The sequence below is a fragment of the Schistocerca serialis genome, chromosome 3, assembly GCF_023864345.2.
Source record: "Schistocerca serialis cubense isolate TAMUIC-IGC-003099 chromosome 3, iqSchSeri2.2, whole genome shotgun sequence".
Taxonomy (NCBI): Eukaryota; Metazoa; Arthropoda; class Insecta; order Orthoptera; family Acrididae; genus Schistocerca; species Schistocerca serialis.
The window spans coordinates 192,350,821-192,373,719 of record NC_064640.1 but is presented as its reverse complement, the minus strand read 5'-3'; the positions used below and the strand labels follow the sequence as shown (position 1 = coordinate 192,373,719).

The window sequence follows — 22,899 nt, the reverse complement described above, 5'->3', positions numbered from 1 at the left end:
GCAGAAGGTGAGCGAAACGTTTGTGTTCTGTGCAACGTGGTGTTTATCCTATACAGGCCCAACCACACTGGCAAGGCATTTTGTAAATTCCCGCCTTCCGCAATAACAAATTGTCCTTCACTGATCCCAGCAGGTCCGAAATCTTAGGTGATGGGCAGAAAATCACTTTCATGTGAACATTACTAAGGATTCAAATTATTTTGAAGGAAATTTTTCCAATGAAGGGATGAGAAGACAGGGACTTTGCTGGCGCATTCTCCTCTTTATCCACTTCTCAGTTTTGACTGAAAATGCCCTGTTAATTTGCTGGGTCAGGTATCCACTGTCTCTGAAACTGTCCATAAATGTGCAAGCTCTTTAAGTAAACTATCTGCATCTGACACTGTATGGGCCCTGGGTACAAGGAGTTTGAGTACACTCATGGTATGGGATGAGTGATGGCAACTTGAAGAGTGCAAGTACAAATAAGTGAGAGTGGACTTAAGGTAAACTATGTGTCCCACAGAGCCGTCACTCTTCGGTCTAGGCAAAAACATCCAGGAATGGGAGACAACCACTGATCTCTAATTCCATAGTAAATCAAATGTTATCATGAATGGAGTTAAGATGATGTAAAATCTCCATTAACTTATCTTCTCTGTGGAGCCACACTATGAAAGTATCATCCATATACCTCCAAAAAACAGTTGGTTTAAGAACCACTGATTCAAGTACTTTTTCCTCAAAATCCTCAATAAAAAAGTTAGCCACCAGTCTCCCCTGGTGTCTAACATTTTTTTGGAGGATTTTGAGGAAAGAGCACTTGAATCAGCATAGTGTGGCCCCACATACAAGATAAGTAATGGAGCTTTTACATCATTTTAACTCCATTCATGAGAACATTGAATTTACTATGGAATTAGAGAACAGTGGTTGTCTCTCATTCCTGGATGTTTTGGTTAGATGGAAAAGTGATGGCTCTGTGAGAAACTTTGTTTACCGTATGTCCACTCACACTGATTTGTACTTGCACTCTTCAAGTTGCCATCACCCTTCCAAATCACGAGTATGCTCAAAACCATTGTACATAGGGTCCATACAGTGTCAGATGCACATAGTTTACCTAAAGAGCTTGCATATTTATGAACAGTTTCAGAGACAATGGATACTAAATCTGGCAAATTAACAGGGCATTTTCAGCTAAAACCAAGGACTGAGAAGTGGACAAATTAGAGAATGCACCATCAAAGTCCCTAGCTTTTCTTCCATTCACTGGAAACATTTCCTTCAAAACAGCAAGAATCCTTCGTAATTTTCACATGAAAGTGATTTTCTGCCACCATCTAAGGTTTCCGACCTGCTAGGACCAGTGAAGGATAATTTGTTATCGCGGAAGGTGGGAATTTACAAAATACCTTTCCAGTGTGGTAGAGACTATATAGGACACACAACATGCACAATGGAAAAATATTGCACAGAACATAAACATTGCACTCGTGTTCTGCAACACAGCAAGTCTGCAATCGCGGAAAATTGTGTTTCCAGCAGACATTCAATGGAGTATGACAAAACAATTTTGGCCACGGTAACATTTCTTTTGGACTCCATTATAAAACAACCTGCCGAAATATGCATTGCGGAAAATCTAATGAACCAGGACAGTGCCTACCAGCTGGATAATGCATGGGATCCCGTTGCCTCTGAGATTTGCTCCAAAGATGACAGGATACTCCGATGACTGCAGTGTGTGGCAATGCTGAAGACTTCCAGAATGAGATTTTCACTCAGCAGCGGAGTGTGTGCTGATATGAAACTTCCTGGCAGATTAAAACTGTGTGCCCGACCGAGACTCGAACTCGGGTCCTTTGCCTTTCGCGGGCAAGTGCTCTACCAACTGAGCTACCGAAGCACGACTCATGCCCGGTGTTTTGGAAGGTAGGCGATGAAATACTGGCAGAAGTGAAGCTGTGAGGACGGGGCGTGAGTCGTGCTTCGGTAGCTCAGTTGGTAGAGCAATTGCCCGCAAAAGGCAAAGGACCTGAGTTCGAGTCTCGGTCGGGCACACAGTTTTAATCTGCCAGGAAGTTTCAATGCTGAAGACTCCTTGCAGTTCCACTAGCGAGGGTGCTCCTGCTGGGCAGTGTGTTCCTTCTGTCACCGTGATTCTGACGCATGCATGGCAATACTATCACAGGGCGTTATATATGGTGGAGAAGAGAACGTCTTCATTAGTGTTTGATGGCTCACCTGAAGATGACTTGTAAGTGAGCAGTTGAAAATCATGGAGTGAAGTTTATGACGACCAGCTGCAATCCCAAAATCTCTTTGAAGCGTTCATGTCATTAGCAACAGCAAAACTTGTGGTTCATGCTCATTGTCATACTTTACTTTCTATTATGAGGGTATTATTTCACAGTTCAGGAATTAACAGTAATTGCATGATATACAGGGTTATTACAAATGATTGAAGCGATTTCACAGCTCTACAATAACTTTATTATTTGAGATATTTTCACAATGCTTTGCACACACATACAAAAACTCAAAAAGTTTTTTTAGGCATTCACAAATGTTCGATATGTGCCCCTTTAGTGATTTGGCAGACATCAAGCCGATAATCAAGTTCCTCCCACACTCAGCGCAGCATATCCCCATCAATGAGTTCGAAAGCATCGTTGATGCAAGCTCGCAGTTCTGGCACGTTTCTTGGTAGAGGAGGTTTAAACACTGAATCTTTCACGTAACCCCACAGAAAGAAATCGCATGGGGTTAAGTCGGGAGAGCATGGAGGCCGTGACATGAATTGCTGATCATGACCTCCACCACGACCGATCCATCGGTTTTCCAATCTCCTGTTTAAGAAATGCCGAACATCATGATGGAAGTGCGGTGGAGCACCATCCTGTTGAAAGATGAAGTCGGCGCTGCCGGTCTCCAGTTGTGGCATGAGCCAATTTTCCAGCATGTCCAGATACACGTGTCCTGTAACGTTTCTTTCGCAGAAGAAAAAGGGGCCATAAACTTTAAACCGTGAGATTGCACAAAACACGTTAACTTTTGGTGAATTGCGAATTTGCTGCACGAATGCGTGAGGATTCTCTACCGCCCAGATTCGCACATTGTGTCTGTTCACTTCACCATTAAGAAAAAATGTTGCTTCATCACTGAAAACAAGTTTCGCACTGAACGCATCCTCTTCCATGAGCTGTTGCAACCGCGCCGAAAATTCAAAGCGTTTGACTTTGTCATCGGGTGTCAGGGCTTGTAGCAATTGTAAACGGTAAGAATTCTGCTTTAGCCTTTTCCGTAAGATTTTCCAAACCGTCGGCTGTGGTACGTTTAGCTCCCTGCTTGCTTTATTCGTCGACTTCCGCGGGCTACGCGTGAAACTTGCCTGCACGCGTTCAACCGTTTCTTCGCTCACTGCAGGGCGACCCGTTGATTTCCCCTTACATAGGCATCCAGAAGCTTTAAACTGCGCATACCATCGCCAAATGGAGTTAGCAGTTGGTGGATCTTTGTTGAGCTTCGTCCTGAAGTGTCGTTGCACTGTTATGACTGACTGATGTGAGTGCATTTTAAGCACGACATACGCTTTCTCGGCTCCTGTCGCCATTTTATCTCACTGCGCTCTCGAGCGCTCTGGCGGCAGAAACCTGAAGTGCAGCTTCAGCCGAACAAAACTTTATGAGTTTTTCTACGTATCTGTAGTGTGTCGTGACCATATGTCAATGAATGGAGCTACAGTGAATTTATGAAATCGCTTCAGTCATTTGTAATAGCCCTGTATAAGGTGACTAATTTATTAGAACGGAGAATCTTTTCTACAACTGGAGAAAGAACGATATATTGCTGTAAGTAGTTTTCTTGAACTAGGGAATAATTTCATTCAGACTGTGAAATTGAGAGTTCCACTTCACAATCATCCCAAATGGTTAGCCTAATGGCAAAAGCTGTTGCCACTCATGGTTATAGGTAGCTACCAGTTTTACATAGACAGCTATTGTCAATTACCCTCCGCAATTTCTAGCCAAACTATCATTGCATCACCTGTGACAAAGAAATTGCACACTGCCATACCTGATGGATGTGTTTCATGTTGGATAGTACAGAAATGTATAAGAACATCACACAGGTGACGAATTAAATGAACGTTTTTCCAGATAGGGAAAGGGGGAGGGGAAGGAGCGTGGAGGGGGAGGTTGTGTGTACTGCTCAGGACTTGAATTCTGTTTGTGATTTCTGCTGCCAATGTCCGCAAGTGCATGTATCTCACCACTCTTCTAGTCATTTTCTGTCATTTATTTTACATAATTCTACAATCAGAATGGTGATAATCATTATCATCATCATCATCATCATCATCATCATCATCACAGCAGCAGTAGCAGCAGCAGCAGCAGCAGCAGCAGCCGCTGCCACCAACTGTTTGTACATAGATTGTTTACACCTTTTAGTTTGTAGGTATTCTTACGTGCTTCTGAGTAGAAGTGAAAAGTAGCTGTTTATTTATCTACTCTAGCAATGCTATTTATTTTCTTGTAAATAGTTTTCATAGTTTTTGTGTAGAGTGAGTTTAACTTCTTGGGTTAGTGTTCACTATCTGGTGTACAGACCAAAACAGATTAGAGATGGATTGTGAATTAACGTATTGTGTATGGATGCAGGGGGAATTGGCCATTGTCTATAAACAGCTGGAAGCTGTGTTGACAATGGTCGACAGGCTTAGACTGCTCCCCTGGGCTGTGATGGCGTTGGGGCACTTGAGACAATTGGTTTGGTTCCTATGGGGTCTACAGTGTCGCCTGCGATCCCTGGTGCCATTGTACCTTCCAACTTGCGTGTTGTGGCTGGTCGACGCTTACCTCACAGTGACAGGGAAACAGTGGCAGGGTCGTGAATCTCTGAGCAGAAAAATGAAAGTGGGTACTGGCCACATAGCTGTCCCCTTACATCTTAAAACAGGTTTGAGATACTATCCACTGCTGAAAGTACTTCTGATCCAGCACCGGACACCTTGGCTATTGCGGTTGTTGGCGATCTTACTGAAACATCCAAAAAGTGCAGAGGGTAGGACTGCTTGTCAGTGGGAGTTTCAATGTTAGGTGGACAATGGAGCCCCTCATGGAAATAGCAAGCATGTCAAGAAGGAAAGCCATTGTTCACTATGTTTTTAGTTTAGAAGGGGGGGGGGGGGGAGGTGAGGGGAAGGGAGGGCGGCTGATCAAAACTGTGCAAGGGCTTTGCTGGCAGTGACTGAGCATGCTGGGTGCTCCTGGCTGCCAATCAACGCTCACATCAGTACGAATGATGCCTGGGCTTAGAGGCCATTCTTGGTTCCTACAAGTGGCTGGCTGGTTTTGGTGAAGACAGCCAGCCTTGTTTGTGTGATGGAAGTAGAACTACTATTTTGTTAGCATCATTTCTAGAACTGATCATGGTCCTCTAATTTGGAGCTGAGTGGAAGTCTTAAACCATATGCTCAGACGATTTTGTAACAATCTTGGATGCAGGTGGAAAACTGTACAACCCCTCTTAGTAGGTCAGGTGTGCACTACACACAGGAAGAGGTACTAGGGTAGTGGAGTATGTGTGGCATGCACGTATTTGTTTTTTTAGGATACAGACTTCTCTCCACAAGCCCGATAAGATGTGTTGTGATTCCAGACAAGATAGCATTCATCATAGGAGTTTGGAAAAAGAAAATGTTACTATAGTATTAGCTAACTGCAGGAGAACCTATGGAAAGGCCCTGGAAATAGTCTAATTTATAAACAGTAACAATGCCCACAGAATTATAGGGATAGAGAGCTAGCTGAAACCAGATGTCAATAGCAATGAAATCCTATATCTGACTAAATGTACATTTCAAAGACAGGTTGAATGCTGTTGGCAGGGGTGTGTATATAGAGAAAGGAGGGGGAGGGGGGGGGGGGGAGAATAGTGAGATTAGTACAGATTGTGAATGCAAAATGATTTGGCTGAAGATAATTTGGGTGCTGCTAAAGGTGGATCAACCATGGTATTGTTTATAGATGCCCTGCATCAGGATCAGTAGTGGCAGAATACTTGAGGGGAAACTTTAAGAATATTTCATGTAAATTTCCTGGTAATGTTATAGTATTAAGTCATGATGCCAACTTACCAGCTATAAACTGGGAGACTACAGTGATTAGGGCAGATAGTAGGGACAGAGAATTGTGTGAAATTGATCTACATCTACATACATAATCCGCAAGCTACCACATGATGCATGGTGGACTGTACCTTATACCACTACTAATCATTTCCTTTCCTGTTCCATTCGCAAATCAGCAACGAAAAAAGTATTATCTATATGTCTCGGTCAGAGCCATAATTATCTTCATGGTCCTTATGTGAAATATACATTGGTGGCAGTAGAATTTTTCTGCCGTCAGCTTCAAATGCTGGTCTCAAAATTTTCTCCAATGTGCTCCTCGAAAAGAACATCACCTTCCCTCCAGAGATTCACATTTGAATTCCCGGAATATCTTTGTAATACTTGCGTATAGTTCAAACCTACTGGTAACAAATCTAGCTGCCCGCTTCTAAACTGCTTTGTTGTCTTCCTTTAATACAATCTGGTGAGATCCCAAACACTCTAGCAGTATTGAAGAACAGGTCATAATAGAGTCCTATATGAGGTCTTCTTTACAAATGCACATTTTCCTAAAATTCTTGCAATAAATTGAAGTCTGCCTTTCACCTTCCCTACTACAATCCTTACATGCTCGCTCCATTTCATATGCATTTGCGGCATTATGCCTAGATATTTAATAGATGTGACTGTGTCAAGCAGCACACTGTATTCAAACATTACAAGTTTGTTTCTCCTATTCATTTGCATTAACTTACATTTTTCTGCATTTAGAGCTAGCTGCCATTCATCATACCACCTAGAAATTATGTCCAAGTTGTCTCATATCATCTTACAGTCACTCAATGATGACACTGTCCTGTACACCATAGCATCATCAGTCAACAGTTGCATATTGCTGCTCATCCTGTCCACCAGATCATTTATGAACGTAGAAAATAACAGCAGTCCTATCACACTTCCCTGGGACACTCCTAACCATACCCTTGTCTTTGATGAACACTCATCATCAAGGACAACATACAGGTTTCTGTTACTTAAAAAGTCTTCGAGTCCCACTCATACCTGAGGATCTATTATGTACAATTGTACCTTTGTTAACAGTTGACAATGTAGCGTCATGTCAAATGCTTTACAGAAATCTTGGAATACGAATTGTGTCTGTCGCCCTTCATCCATGGTTCTCTGGACCTCATGAGAGAAAAGGGCAAGCTGAGTTTTGTACAAGCGATGCTTTCTAAAACCATGCTGATTTGTGGAAAAAAGCTTTTCCCTCTCAAGTACATTTATTACAGTCAAACTGAGAACATATTCAAGGAATCTGCAAAAAACCGCAGTTAAAAGATATCGGTCTGTACTTTTGCGTGTCCATTCCTTTACCCTTCTTACATACTGGAGTCGTTTGCACTTTATTGCACTCACTTGGGACTCCGCACTGGGTGAGAGATTTGTGATAAATTCAAGCTAAGTAAGGGGTCAATGCCATAGAGTACTCTTTGTAAAACTGAACTGGGATTCCCTCTGGACCTGGCAACTTATTTGTTTTCAATTCTTTCAGCTGTTTCTCTATGCCAGGGATACTTATTACCAAATGCCTTATCCAAAAATTATTTTTAACTATTTAATAAGAGAACCGATTTGTAAAGGTAACATCTTATATCTGCTGATAACAAACAGAACCAAAGTTTTAGACTCAGTCAATGTAGAACAGGGAATCAGTTATTGTAAGGCCATTACAGCATCACTGAATATGGCTGTAAACAGGGATAGAAAGAAAGGTAGTGAGGTATCCCTATTTCGACAAGAAACAGGTTTCAGATCACCTGAGCAGTCACCACGAAAATTTCATCCCCACCACTAACAACATTGCATATCTATGGACCAAGTTCATAAGCATTGTACGATACACTATAGATACATGCCGAGCAAAGTTGTGAAGAATGGAAAAGACCCATCAGCATTTGACAGTTGTCTTACAGAGCCGTTACGAAAGCAAAGAGAACTTCACCACAAATTTAAACGTAGCCAAAGTCTCACAGGCAAACAAAAACTAAATGAAGCCAAATTAGTGTAAGGAGAGCCACTCATGGTGTATTCAGTGACTTCAAAAAGCCAAATTCTCTCTACTGACTTGACAGAAAATCGTTATAAGTTTTGGTCATATATTAGCTCAGTAAATGAATGAATGGTATCTGTCCTGACACTCTGTGACCATAAAGGCACTGAAATGGAGAATGACACAAAAGAGGCTGAAATACTAAATGTCTATTTCTGAAACTATTTCACAGAAGATTATCTGTAATGCCTCCTTCAAATTGTTGCATGAATAAAAAACAGCTGTTATAGAAATAAGTGACCATGGGTGAGAAAAGCAACTGAAATGACTCAACAGAGGGAAAGCCACTGGACCTGATAGGATAGCAGCATGATTCTGCATAGATTATAAAGACCTTGCCCATCTTCTAGAAGCAGTGTGCTGTAAGTCTCTGGAGGAGTGAACAGTTCCTAATGATTGGATTGGATTGGATTGGATTGGATTGGACTCGACTGGAAATAAGCACAGGTCATTCCTGGTTTCAAGAAGGGTTGTTGAACATATGGATAAAACTATAGGCCTCTCTATCTCTGATGTTGGTTGATTGTAAAATTTTGGAACATATTTTATGCTCACACATTATAACATTTCTGGAGACTGAAGATCTCCTCTGTAGGAATTTTGGGTTCTGAAAACAATGATAGTTTTAAGTCCAGCTCGTTCTGTTTGTACGTGAAATCCAGGAGGGGGAAGATATCGACACCTAAGTAGATGCAATGTTCCTTAACTTCCACAGGGCATTCAGTAAAGATCCACATTGCTGCCTAATAAACAAAATACAAGCTCACGGTATATCAGACCGACTCTGCGACTGCATTGAAGAGTTTCTAGCAAACAGAACATAGTACGTTATTTCCAATGGAGAGAAGTCTTCAGCCATAAAAATAAGTGCAGGTGTACCCAAGGGAGTGTTATAGGACCATTAGTTATACGATACAGTAGACATCAGAAGTTCCACGAGGCTTTTTGCGGATGGTGCTGTCGTATACAGAGGAGTCACCGAGCTTGAAAATTGTAGTGAAATGGGGGAAGACCTGCAGATGACTGACACTTGGTGCGAGGAGTGGCAATTGTCTGTCAACATAAACCAATGCAACATGCTGCATATAACATAGACAAAAAGACCCACTATTGTACGACTACACGATTGCTGCACAATCACTGGATGCAGTTACTTTCATGAAATATGTAGGAGAATGTGTACGGAATTATTTAAAGCAGAATGACCACATAAAACTAACTGCAGGAAAATCACATGCCCAACTTAGATTCACTGGAAGAATCCTCAGAAAATTTAGTCTGACAACAGAGGTGGTAGCTCACGAAACCCTCATTTGACCAATACTCGAGTCTTGCTAGTCGGCATAGAGAGGAAATAGAGAATATCCAAAGAAGAGCACTGTTTAAGTTCAGAGAGTGTGTGTTCCAAGACGAATAAAGCAAAATACTACTTACTCCTAATATCTTGCAAAAAAGACCACAAAGATAAAAATGAGAGAGATTGGAACTCACACAGAGGATTACGGGAAATCAATTTTCCAGTGAACAAATCAAGAGTAGAACAGGAAAGGGAAGAAGTGACAGTGGAACATTAAGTACCCTCTGCCATGCACCACAAGGTGGCTTGCGAAATATAGTTGAAGATGTAGATTGTGGTTTAAAGAGGTAACTCTCAAAGCTGTTCCCTTGCCCTCTTGTCGCCTGAAATTTTTTTGTGTGTTGGGGGGGGGGGGGGATTAGATGCATGCGTGCGCGCGCGCCCACAATATGCCATTAATCTGACATAAGGAGACAATTACAGCTGTCTTTGCTCGTGTTCCCATGCACACACCTGACATCCTTGACACTCCCTACCATTGGTCCCACTTTGGGGGTGACAGCTACTAACCCCAGTCAGGCACAAGTGAGAGAACAAAAAGAGTGTATATGTACTTGATGTTCTGTAACTCTTAAAAAATACTTCTTAAGTGGTAAAATCATATGACAGTTCTTGTTGCTAAGAATTTGAACAAATAATCATTTTACAATTGTACAGTATTTTCAAAATGCTGTAACAAATCAAGACATTCTGTATTCTTGCCCTACAGAAGGGTGTTCAGTAAACAAATGGTGCCCTGATAATAAATAAAAACCTCCTGGAGGTGTAGTATTAGTAAAGCCACTAATCTGCCAGAACATTATGACCACCTACCTAATAGCCAGTATGTCCATGTTTGGCACAGGTAACAGTGGTGACACATCATCATACGGAAGCAATGAGGCTTCAGTAGGTCGCTGGAGGGAGTTGGCACCACACCTGCATACAGAAGTCACCTAATTCCCATAAATTCCGAGGAGACAGGTGAAAGTGAACAGGTGGCCAGCACATCAATTGGTATTTGCCAGTGTGTTCCTTGAACCACTCCGTCACACTCCTAGCCTTGTGACATGGCGCATTATCTTGTCGAAAAATGCCATTGCTGTCGGGAAACGTGATTGTCACGAAGGGGTGTACGCGGTCTGCAACCATGTACGATACTCCTTGGTCATCATTTGGTTGTCATAGTGCCTTGCATTAGCTCTACTGGACCCATAGATGCCCATATGAATTTTCCCAAAGCATAATGGAGCTGCCACCAGCTTGTATCCATTCCACGTGCTCACTGATACTACATGCACCGTGCATGTATCTGACTAGCAGTCATTCCTCACCAGGTTACACTGCTATCACTTAGATGATTTATATCGATAGTAGGTCAGTGGTCATAATGTTCTGGCTGATCAGTGCACACGAGATACTATTAACTACTTTGTAAAATCATTTTAACACCTGTCCGAATATGCACCAGTGCTAAAATAAACATACTGAAATATAGTGTATTGAAGCACATCTTAATATTATGGACATAAGTGCCCCTAACCCCACCCTAAACCCACCACCACTACCACTACCACTACCACTACCACCACCACCAACACCACCAACACCACAACATTTTCCAAAGGGACATATGATGATCCATCCCACTTACAGATTTTAAAACTTACCATCTCCTTTGTGTCTTGAAGTGATGTCACAATTTCTGTCAGAAGTGCAACTTTCAGTACTTCTTGCCCCATGCCCCGAACAGTGAGAGGTTTGAGCAGCTGTAAAGAGTTTTTATATTTCATTGTTGCAAATAGTGCCTTTAATAGTAATGGTACAGTTTACAACTAAAACAAACCACTTAATGTACACTGAAGAAGCTGAGCTGTTAATAGGTACAGAATGCAAGTTTAAAAACTTAGCTTCGATGTTCTTCTCAAAACCTACGTTATGCTGCGGGCATAAACGCCTTCCAATGTTTGTATTTTAATGAAACATATGATGCTAGGAACATTCTTGGCACAATATTTTAAGCATTACAATCTAATGCCAAAGATGTATAAGGTGAAATTGAAAGTGTCACACACTTTACAAAAGAATTCCTGATGCAAAGCCCAAAATGGAATGTTTTTGATTTTTTCTACCACAGATTTGTTATTTAACTGTCTCTAGTCAGGCTAATAGTATCTAAAAACTGTTTACTACAGCGCCCTCTCAGTGGTGGATAAATGAGTATGAAGAATGTCCTAGCCCACCACCAGATTGACACGGCTACCAACAGATCTTGTTCACACCTCTAATGAAGTTGCACAATGTGAGGATCACGTTGCTACTTACAATGAGCATATTTCAGCACTTGTTACAATTTGACAACAATTTTTCTGATCTTTTTTATTTTAGTCTGTAGCATCATTGTGCACTGTACTCTTCCCTGCAAAAATGTTATTTGATTTTGTAATACTTTTATGGTTCATTATGCAATGCAAAGTTTATCGCAAGAGGAAAAATCCTAGTCTAAAAAACATGGAAAAGAGTTATTCTTCCAGGGCAATTACATTGCTGTTATCTTTAGTTAGTCAATTACTTAGTTACATGTCCATGGACCATTTTGCACGATAGATCGTAAGGATGTGGAATAGGTCATTTCACACTCACATCACAAATTAGTTTGCACATACGGTAACATTCTGAACACTTCTAAGGTTTTTTAATATTCTTTTAAATTTTTTTATTACAAAAAATATATACAGATGTAAGCTAGTAATTCCTACCCATCATCTTTTACACATTACAGCAACAGAAATTCTACAGAATAGAATGAGTTGTCAAGGAGAAACTTTCTCAATTTCTTTTCAAATTTTACTTTGCTGTCTGTCAGACCTTTTATATCGCTGGGTGTGTGATCAAAAATTTATGTTGAAGCAATGCGCAACCCTTTTTTTTTTTGCTAAGGACAACCTTAATGTGGAGTAATGACTGTCATTTTTCCTTCTGGTATTGTAATTGTGTACACAATTGTTCCTTTTGAACTGTAGGAGATTATTTACAACAAACTTCATGGGGGAATAAATCTACTGTGAAGCAGTAGTCAGAATGACCAACTCCTTAAACACATTTCTACAAGATGATTGTGGGCGAGCACCACACACAATTCTTAGAGAATGTTTTTGAACAATTAAGACTTAAGACTTAGTTGAGTTTCTATGGAACTTTATACCACATGACATTACTGAATTAAAATCTGCAAAATATGTCATCTTACTGACTTGTTTCTCCCCAAGATCTGCAATGATTCTAAGCACAAATATGGACAACTTAGAATTTTGAAGTTTCCACACTATTATTTCCTGACCATGTGTTACACTTATCATTGGTGTGGTACCCCTAAATGTGTAGAACTGAATATGTTGTGTCTTTTTAAAATTGAGGATGAAACCACTTGCAGGAAACCAGTCAATGATACTTTTAACAACTTCGTTTAACATTTCTTCTGTTTCTGTACATATGCTTGGATTGATTACAATACTAGTGACACCTGCAAAAAGAACTAATTCTACTTGTTGTATATTAGACAGAAGATCTTTTACATATATGATGAACAGCAGTGGATCTAAGGTTGAACCTTGAGGGAACCCGTAAGTGATTCCTCCAAAGTAAGAATTTTGTCCCTGGACTGTATTGCTTGAATTACTAAGTACAACTTTCTGCATTATTTTGGTTAGGCATGGCATTATCCATTGGTTGACTATACCATCAATCCCATAAAATGTCTATTTATCTAGGAAAATACTGTGATTCACACAGTCAAATACCTTAGAGATGTTGCAGAAAATACCAACCGGCACTATTTTATTATTTAGTGCTTGTAAAATCTAGTGAGTGAACATGTACCTGGCATTATCAGTAGATCACCTCTTCTGAAATCCAAACTGTATGATCTGCATAATATGCTCGAGTTCACCAAACATCTGTTGCAATATCAGCTGGTAAGTGACTAATACATGCTAAAACCATTTTTGTTTACTCAAATGGAGAAACAGCAGTTGAAAATCATTACCGATGTATTTCATTTTGTGGTGAATGAAGTACAAACAGGAAATGTAGGGTAATATTTTAGAATGAATCTTGAGAAGGAAGAAGTGACAGTCAGGAAGAAAGAAAAAGTCAATTGTCACTTATGCCCTAGACCAAAAGAATGAAGAAAAGATCTGACTAACAGGCGTTTCACTATCAATGAACCTAATGATCAATGTCCAAGAAAGTTAGCGTCCTTTGTACCAGAGATTTTAGCGCATTTACGACATAGCCCAGAGTTCCCAGGAAATAACATTCATGGACACTTATGAAATCTGAAAAGCAATGATGAAGGTGCATGCTTGTTATGCCAGATGTAAGCAAAGGTTTACACGACTCTGTTACATGCTGAAAGGTGACGAGCAAAGTTCAAACCTAGTCCAGTGTAATAACCTGTAAATCAGCTGCAACTTTGAGTGTGATTCCATGATGGCTTTCTTAAAATGTGTAAGGACCCCTGTGCACTAAGTACAAATGTGATAAAATTGCTGAGTGATCAATTAAAACCATGCTACTACAGTAAATAACAACAACAATAATAATAATTTTTGTATGTCCATACTTATTACATAATCATTTTTTTACAGTGCTGGTAAAAATATAAAGAAATGAAGAAAAGGTGTTAATCTTTGTCTTGTTGTACATTAACAGATTATGCAAGATACACCACACAAGTTACAATGGAAAGAACTAACATCTACTGTATTGTCAAGCAAAAACTGAAATTATTTATAAGAAACTCATACTTACGTATAACATCTTTATCAACATTTAGTAAGAAATCATCTTTGAAGAACATGTATCCAATGATTGAAAACATATATACCAAGATGAGAGCCAGAACTGCTGTCAATATAATAGATCTACCATTCCGAGTTACAGATCTTATTACATTTAATAATGTTTCTTCACGGTAAACAACATCGAACAGCTGCAATGAGAAATTTTGTAAGCATCAGCAACAAATAAATTTACAAGCTTTTAATATAGAATTAGTAAATCAGCCTGAGCACCACAAAACATAGCATTATAATTATATAAAAACACTTGATGTTGGCAAATGAGAATTATTATGAACCTTCCTGACAGTTTAAAATTATATGCTAGTCTATAACTCCCACCTAAATCTTAGCTTCTGTGCACACAACTCTGCTTACTGAGCAATTTTAGCATTCCTCATCACCCCCTGCAAAGTTATAATCTCTCAGTAGACCGCTTCAACATAAATTCCATGACATGTCTCCTCCATGCCTTGCTCAAAAAGGACTCAGTTTTAATTTGTCAGGAAGTTTCATTTATATATGAGCAACAATTTCCTAAAATTATCTCACTAAACCAAAGTCAACCATACCCTTTCCCTACTACCAGCCTTACATGCTTGTTCCATTGCATATCACACAGCAACATTACACACACATATTTAATTGACATGACTATGTCAAGCAGCACACTGCTAATACTGAATTTGAACATTAGAGGATCGCTATTCTTACTTATCTGCAGTAACTTTATTTTGCTACATTTATAGCAAACTGCCATTCATCACACCAAATTGAAATTCTACCTAATTCACCTCGTATTCTCCTACAGCAATTCATTGACAATACTTTCCCACATATTGCAGTGTCATTAGTGAAAAGTCAAAGATTGTTGTTCACTACATCTGTCAGATCATTTATGTATACAAAGAAGAAGAGCTTCCTATCACATTTCCCTGGAGAACTCCTGGTGAAACCCTTGTCTCTGATGAACACTCCCATCAAGGACAATATACTTGGTTCTGCTACTTACAAAGCCTGCAAGCCACTCATACCAGGGAACCTATTCTGTGTGCTCCAGCCTTTGTTAACAGACTGCAATAGACTACTGTGTCAAATGCTTTCTGGAAATCTTGGAATTCTGGAATCTGCCCTTCATCCATAGTTGACAGGATATCCTGTTAGAAAAGGGCAAGCCAAGTTTTGCAATAGCAATGTTTTATAAATACAAGCTGATTTGTGGACAGAAGCTTTTCTGTTTGAAGGAAATTTATTTTATAGATAATGTGTGACAGTGTTACATAATAACACAGATATCACAGCTACTGCACTGCATCATCTGCTGAACACGAGTACTGTGTGGAATTTTGTGGAAAAAGAACGGAGGAAAGTGATTTGGAAATATAAGCGTCAATACAATATGTAGCCAATACTCTTAAAATCACAACTGTGAATGCATGAGACTCTGAAGATAATAAGTATATTGACAACAGAATAAATTAAGTTAGTTTGTTACAAACAAAAAGCATAAATATTATCCACTGTGAAACAGTTAAGGTTCTGTGCTGGTGATTGTGATAAAATTTGATTGCACATTTATTGTATGAACAGTTGAATATTTGTATTGGAAAGTAACACATTTGAAGAACATAGTGTTGAAATGGCAGGAGTAAATAAAGTACTAGTCTTGACTAGTTTATTTATTTTACACCTCTAGTTCCATAGAACTAAAGTGAGGAGTAAATCTCCAAAGTCATGGAACATATCAGTACACGAAATCACAATATAAAAGTAGTAACAAATAAAAAAAAAGACAGTCCATAAGTTTATGTAAATGCAATCAACAATATGAAATAGGAATCAGCTTAATTTTTCACGGAACTCCTCGACAGAATAGAAGGAGTGACCCATGAGGAATCTCTTCAGTTGTGAATTGAAAGCACACTGATTACTGCTACGATTTTTGAATTCTTGTGGTAGCTTTTTGAAAATGGATGCAGCAGTATATTTTGCATGCCTTTCTGCACAAGAGTCAAGGAAGTGCGATCCAAATGCAAATTGGGTTTCTGTCTAGTATTAACTGAGTGAAAGCTGCTAATTCTTGGGAATAAGCTGATATTGTTAACAAGAAATGACAGTAAAGAACATATACATTGAGAGGCCAATTTCGAGTATCCAGACTAGTGAAGAGGGGTCGACAAAAGGTTCACGAACTTACACCACTTATTGCCCGAACTGCCCATTTCTGAGCCAGAAATATTCTTTGAGAATGGGAAGAATTTTACCCCAAAATACAATACCATATTTGTGTGTCGATTCCAGTGGGAGGCAGGGGGAGTAAATTTTATAACAATGTATGAATGAAATTTAAATATTGGTTCTAAATGATTTTCAGTGGATATATTTAAAATGTGAAGCACAAATAACCATTTGTGATCAAATGTGGTTTGCTGCAGATGGACTTTTAACTAGAATAACTGGCTGAGCTGAGCGCACGGAGAGGTTTTTTTGAGGCCTTTTGCAATGGACACTGATCTGGTAAGATTGTTTAAGTGGCAAAGTGCCACACATGTATACCGTGCAGAGTAAGGCATTTTTGGGAGTTAATGTTTTAAATTTAAACTGACAGAGTTCTGACTGCTCTTATTCAGTGGTTGAGTTATCAGTAGCTGCATGACCAGTTCAATTTGTTTTGGTATGAAATCGAACCAATTCCAGTTATTTCTTGATATCATAAGAACTCACATATTTCATTTTATATCTTTGTGTCGATGGATCCTGCTTCATATATTTTATGTCTTTCTTTTATTTACTGACTGAATTTCACTGACCGATTGTTTAAATTTAAAATGTGCAGATAAGGGTATAAATGCAAAGGTGGACAATCACTCCCCTCAATAGAGGATTATCTACTAATGTTTAGTGCTTCATTTACCCCTTGGTGGGAAAGAAGCGTTAGATAGTTATTTCCTCTGTCTCATAGCAGGTTGGCAGGCATGACAGGGATTTGAAGTGTGCACATGCTACTCTCCCAGTACATTACTATATGGTCAATAATTCTGCAGCAAACCAATTTTAAGATTAGTGATCTGTAATTTTATGGGTCCACTGTTTTACCCTTCTTAATTACAGGCACTACTTGTGCTTTTTCATCTCTTGGGACTTGGCAAGAGATTTGAGATAAATGTAAGCTAAGTAAGGGACCAATGCTGAAAAATACTCTCTGTAAAACGAAACTGGGATTCCACCTGGACCTGACAACTTATTTGCTTCCAGCCCTTTCAGTTGCTTCTCTATGCTAGAATAGCTATTAGCTATTACTATGGCCTCCATATGGCAGTCTGCGAGACAGTCAAATGTAGTGTGTGTGTGTGTGTGTGTGTGTGTGTGTGTGTGTGTGTGTGTGTGTGTGTACAATACTCCTTCATGAATGATTTCTTAAATGCAAAATTTAAAACTTCAGCTTTCCTTTAGCTGTCATCTACTGCCAATTCAGATTGGTCTACAAATGACTGAATAGAAGCCCTCGAGCCCATTTTACATAGGATCAGATTTCTCTCACGTCCTTTGAAATATCTTTCGCTGAACTATGTTGGTGGAACCTGCTATATGCTTCACACATTGATTTTTTATAGACACACAAAATTTTACTAATAATTGCCTGCTGATATTTTACCACGTAATTTTTTGAACAAAGAGTGCAGCAATCTCTGCTTCCTTGGCATTTCTAAATTTTGTTGTTTAACCATGATGGGTCTTTTCCATCTTTAATCCACATACGTGCACACATTTTTCCAGAGTGCGATTTACAATCAGTTTAAACTTTGCCCTTAAATTCCTCTATATCCCTCAACTTTTTCCTGTCCTTATCCCATATATGCACTAGACTGGCACGTTAATCTATATTTGGCAATGACAGTGGTATAGGGTGGCGAGATGCCCTTCTTGCTGCCCCTCCCCCCCTTTATATTCATACAAGTGGTTCTCTTTTCTCCAAAGGTCTCTTTAATTTTCCTAGTGAGATATGCCTCTACATCCTTACATTTGTCCTCTATCCATTCCTGCTAAGCCATTTTGCACTTCGTATCTCTCTTATTTTTGAGACGTTTGTATTCCCTTTTTGCCTGCTTCATTTACTGCATTATTATATTTTCTCCTTTCATCAATTAAATTCAATATATCTTCTGTTACTCAAGGATTTCTACTAGCCCTCATCTTTTTACCTACTTGACCCTCTGCTGTCTTCACTATTTCATCCCTCAAAGCTACCCATTCTTCTTCTACTGATTTCTTTCCCCCCATTCCTGTCAATCATTTCCTAATGCTCTCCCTAAAACTCTCTACAACCTCTGGTTCTGTCATTTTATGCAGGTCCCATATCCTTAAATTCACATGTTTTTGCAGTTTCTTCAGTTTACAGTTCATAACCAATAGATTGTGGTCAGAGTCCACATCTGACCTAAATCTCTGTCTTACCATTATATTATCTATCTGAAACCTTGCAGTACCTCCAGGCCTCTTCCATGTATACAACCTTCATTCCTGATTCTTGAGCGAAGTGTTAACTATGATTAAGTTATGCTCTGTGCAAAATTCTACCAGGCAGCTTCCTCTTTCATTTCTTGCCCCCATTCCATATTCACCCACTACGCTTCCTTCTCTTCCTTTTCCTACTATCAAATTCCAGTCACCCATGACAATTAAATTTTCATCTCCCTTCACTATCTGAATAATTTCTTTTATCTCATCATACATTTCATCAATCTCTTCGTCATCTGCGGATCTAGTTGGCATATAAACTTGTATTACTGTGGTAGGCGTGGGCATCATGTCTATCTTGGCTTCAATAATGCGTTCACTATGCTGTTTGTAGTAGATTACCCGCACTCATTCATGTAGTAGCTTACCCGCACTCATTCACCTCATCTCAAGTCTTGTTCCTCCTGGCACCGAATTTCACTAATTCCCACTATATCTAACTTTGACCTATCCATTTCCCTCTTTAAATTTTATAACCTACCTATCCAATTAAGGGATCTGAAATTCCACGCTCCGATCCGTAGAACGCCAGTTTCCTTTCCCCTGATAATGACATCCTCCTGAGTAGTCCCCGCCCAGAGATCTGAATGGGGGACCATTTTACCTCCGGAATATTTTACCCAAGACGGCGCCATCATCATTTAACCATACAGTAAAAAGCTGCATGCCCTCGGGAAAAGTTACAGCTGTAGTTTCCCCTTGCTTTCAGGCATTTGCAGTACCAGCACAACAAGGCCGTTTTGGTTAGTGTTACAAGGCCAGATCAGTCAATCATCCAGACTGTTGCCCCTGCAACTAGTGAAAAGGCTGCTGCCCCTTTTCAGGAGCCACACATTTGTCCGGCCTCTTAACAGATATCCCTCCATTGTGGTTGTGCCTACGGTAAGGCTATCTGCATCGCTGAGGCACACAAGCCTCCCCACCAACGGCAAGGTCCATGGTTCATGGAGGGGGGGGGATCAGAGATTTATACCAAATAAATTAACAAAGGACAAAGCTGATGCCTCATGGTACACGAAACAGGTCAGAACACTGTTGCAGAAACAACAAAAAAAGCATGCCAAATATATACAAACACAAAACCCACAAGATAGGCAACCTTTCACAGAAGCTTGAAATTTAGCATGGACTTCAATGTATAATAGTTTCCACAGTGAAACTTTGTCTTGAAACATGGCAGAAAATCCAAAGAGATTCTGGTCGTATGTACGGTATGCTAGTGGCAAGAGACAATCCATGCCTTCTCTGCACGATAGCGACAGCAATGGAAATACTATCGATGGCAGTGCTGCTAAAGTAGAGTCACTAAACACAGCCTTCCGAAATTCCTTCACCAAAGAAGACAAAGTAAATATTTCAGAATTCCAATTGAGAACAGCTGCCAATGTGAGTAACTTAGAAGCAAATAACTTCAGAGTAGTGAAGCACCTTAAATCACTTAATAAAAGCAAGTCTTCCGGTCCTTACTGTATACCAATTAGGTTCCTTTCAGAGTACGTTGATGCAGCACATATATAACCACTCGCTCAACAAAAGATCTGTACCCAAAGCATGGAAAGTTGCACAGGTCACACCAATATTCAAAGAAGGGTAATAGGAGTAATCCACTAAATTACAGGCCATTATCATTACTGTTGATATGCAGCAGGAGTTTGGAACATTTATTATGTTCAAACATTATGAATTACCTAGAAGAGAATGGTCTATTGACACACAGTCAACATGGATTAGAAAATTTCGTTCTTGTGAAACACAACTAGCTCTTTACTCACAGGAAGTACTGAGTGCTACCAACAAAGGATTTCCAATTGATTCCGTATTTCTAGATTTCCAGAAGGCTTCTGACACCATAATTCCAAAATGGCTTTTAATCAAATTGTGTGCTTATGGAATATAGTCTCATTCATGTGAATGGAGTTATGATTTCCTGTCAGAGGGGTCACAGTTTGTAGTAACTGATGGAAAGCCATCAAGTAAAACATAAGTGATTACTGGAATTCCCCATGGTTGTGTTATAGTCCCTGTGCTGTTCCTTATCTATGTAACTGATATAGGAGATTATCTGAGCTGCCATCTTAGGTTGTTTGCAAATGATGATGATGTTTATTGTGTAGCAAAGTCATCAGAAGATTAAAATCAACTTCAAAATGATTTAGGTAACATATCCGTATGGTGCAAAAATGGCAGTTGACCCTAAATAATGAAAAGTGTGATGTCATCCATATGAGTGGGAAAAGGAATGCATTAAACTTCCGTTACACAATAAATCAGTCAAATCTCAAGGCCATAAATTCAACTAAATACCTAGGAATTACAGTTACAAAAGCTTAAATAGGAAAGCGTACAGAGAAAATGTTGTGGGGAAGGCCAACCAAAGACTGCGTTTTATTGGCAGAACACTTAGAAGATGCAACAGATCTGCTAAAGAGACTGCTTACACTACACTTGTCTGTCCTCTTTAGGAGTACTGCTGCATGGTGTGGGTTCCTTACCAGAAAGGATTAACGGAGTACAACAAGAAAGTTCAAAGAAGGGCAGCACATTTTGTATTATCGAGAAACAGGGGAGATAGTGTCACAGACATGAAACAGGATTTTGGGTGGACATTATTAAAACAAAGACATTTCTCACTGTAATGGGATCTTCTCATGAGATTTCAGTCACCAACTTTTTCCTCTGAATGTGAAAATATTTTGTTGACACTGACCTATGTAGGGAGAAATGATCATCTTAAAAAATAAGGGAAATCAGAGCTCACACAGAAAGATATAGGTGTTAGTTTCTTCCGCGTGCTGTTCAAGAGTGGAATAACAGAGAATTATTGTGAAGGTGGTTCGATGAACTCTCTGCCAGGCACTTTAGTGTGATATGCAGTGTAGCCATGTATATGTAGATGAATCCTTGTCTGTATAGTGATACTGTGGAAAAGGCAGTCTGTAGCTACAAATTCTAAAGTAATTCCATTCCGTGTAGGTTGCCAAACTAGTTGTTCATGATAGTTTTCAGAAAATGTGTTCCAAAGTACTTCACAAAACCGGCTGTCCTTATCACCTCCAACTGAATCCACAAACATCCTATTCTATAATCAGTAGGTCAAAGTTACTTCCAACTTACACTGCACAGTTGTGATTAATTCCAGGCTACTGAGTGCAGAATACCTTTGAATGAAGGCAAAGCTGTTACGGTGGCATCGGGAGGCCAATAAAAACACCCGACGATTACTCTGATCTCACCTCAGCCGGTTACTTACATCCACAGAATTCTGCAGTCAGACTCTATTTCGACCTCAATAGACACAATATTTTTGTCAATTGCAATCAACATTCCCTGGCCTATAGTGTCTAAGCTACATTTTCGACATAAGTTCTGTGTCTCGTTAAACATTTAGGAGCTTTCTACTACGTATTGTACCCAGCATTCAATTACAAGTAGAATTTGAGCATGACAACTTTCCTAGAGGGCATTAAATTCATTAAATTTATTACGAATGCTTCAGCAATTTACTGTTAGAATTTTGACAGTTGAAATGTCTTTACTCTGTAAGCGATCTCATTTCACTCACTGTATATCATCAGTGGCTTCAAACTATCACCTAGCCTAAAGAAAGCTCCTTGTGCCCTCCATAAGTACTCTACTACCCAAGTAACTGCTTCCTCTGCATAGTGCATCCAACAGCTGTTGAAGTCTGGAGAGGCACGGGGTCAGCACACCTCTCTCCTGGCCATTATCAGCTTTCTTCACCTCGGAGCTACTACTTCTCACTGAAGTTGCTCCTCAATTGGCATCACAATCCTGAGTGTACTCTGTTCCACTCTTCCCACCAAGGACAAATACCTGGCAGTGCCGGGACTCAAATCCAGGTCCTCCACATACCAGTCAGACATGCTGACCATAGCGCTGCAGAGATGGACAGTTCCTATGTTTGGTTTATTACAACTCAATATTATAATGTACATAAAGTTGATGTTTTGAGTGCTGCAGCACTGGAATT

The 22,899-nt window shown here is 39.7% G+C and overlaps 1 protein-coding gene across 1 annotated transcript in view; it reads right to left on the bottom strand.

The window, feature by feature from the left end:
• LOC126469900 (inositol 1,4,5-trisphosphate receptor) overlaps window positions 1-22,899 on the bottom strand; it is a 345,163-nt gene that overhangs the window by 24,455 nt on the left and 297,809 nt on the right. Inside the window, exons 43-44 of the mRNA XM_050097248.1 lie at window positions 14,362-14,542; window positions 11,220-11,318 (exon numbers count right to left, since the gene is read on the bottom strand). Of these exons, the coding sequence (XP_049953205.1) occupies window positions 11,220-11,318; window positions 14,362-14,542 (280 nt within the window). The remainder of the gene's footprint in view (window positions 1-11,219; window positions 11,319-14,361; window positions 14,543-22,899) is intronic.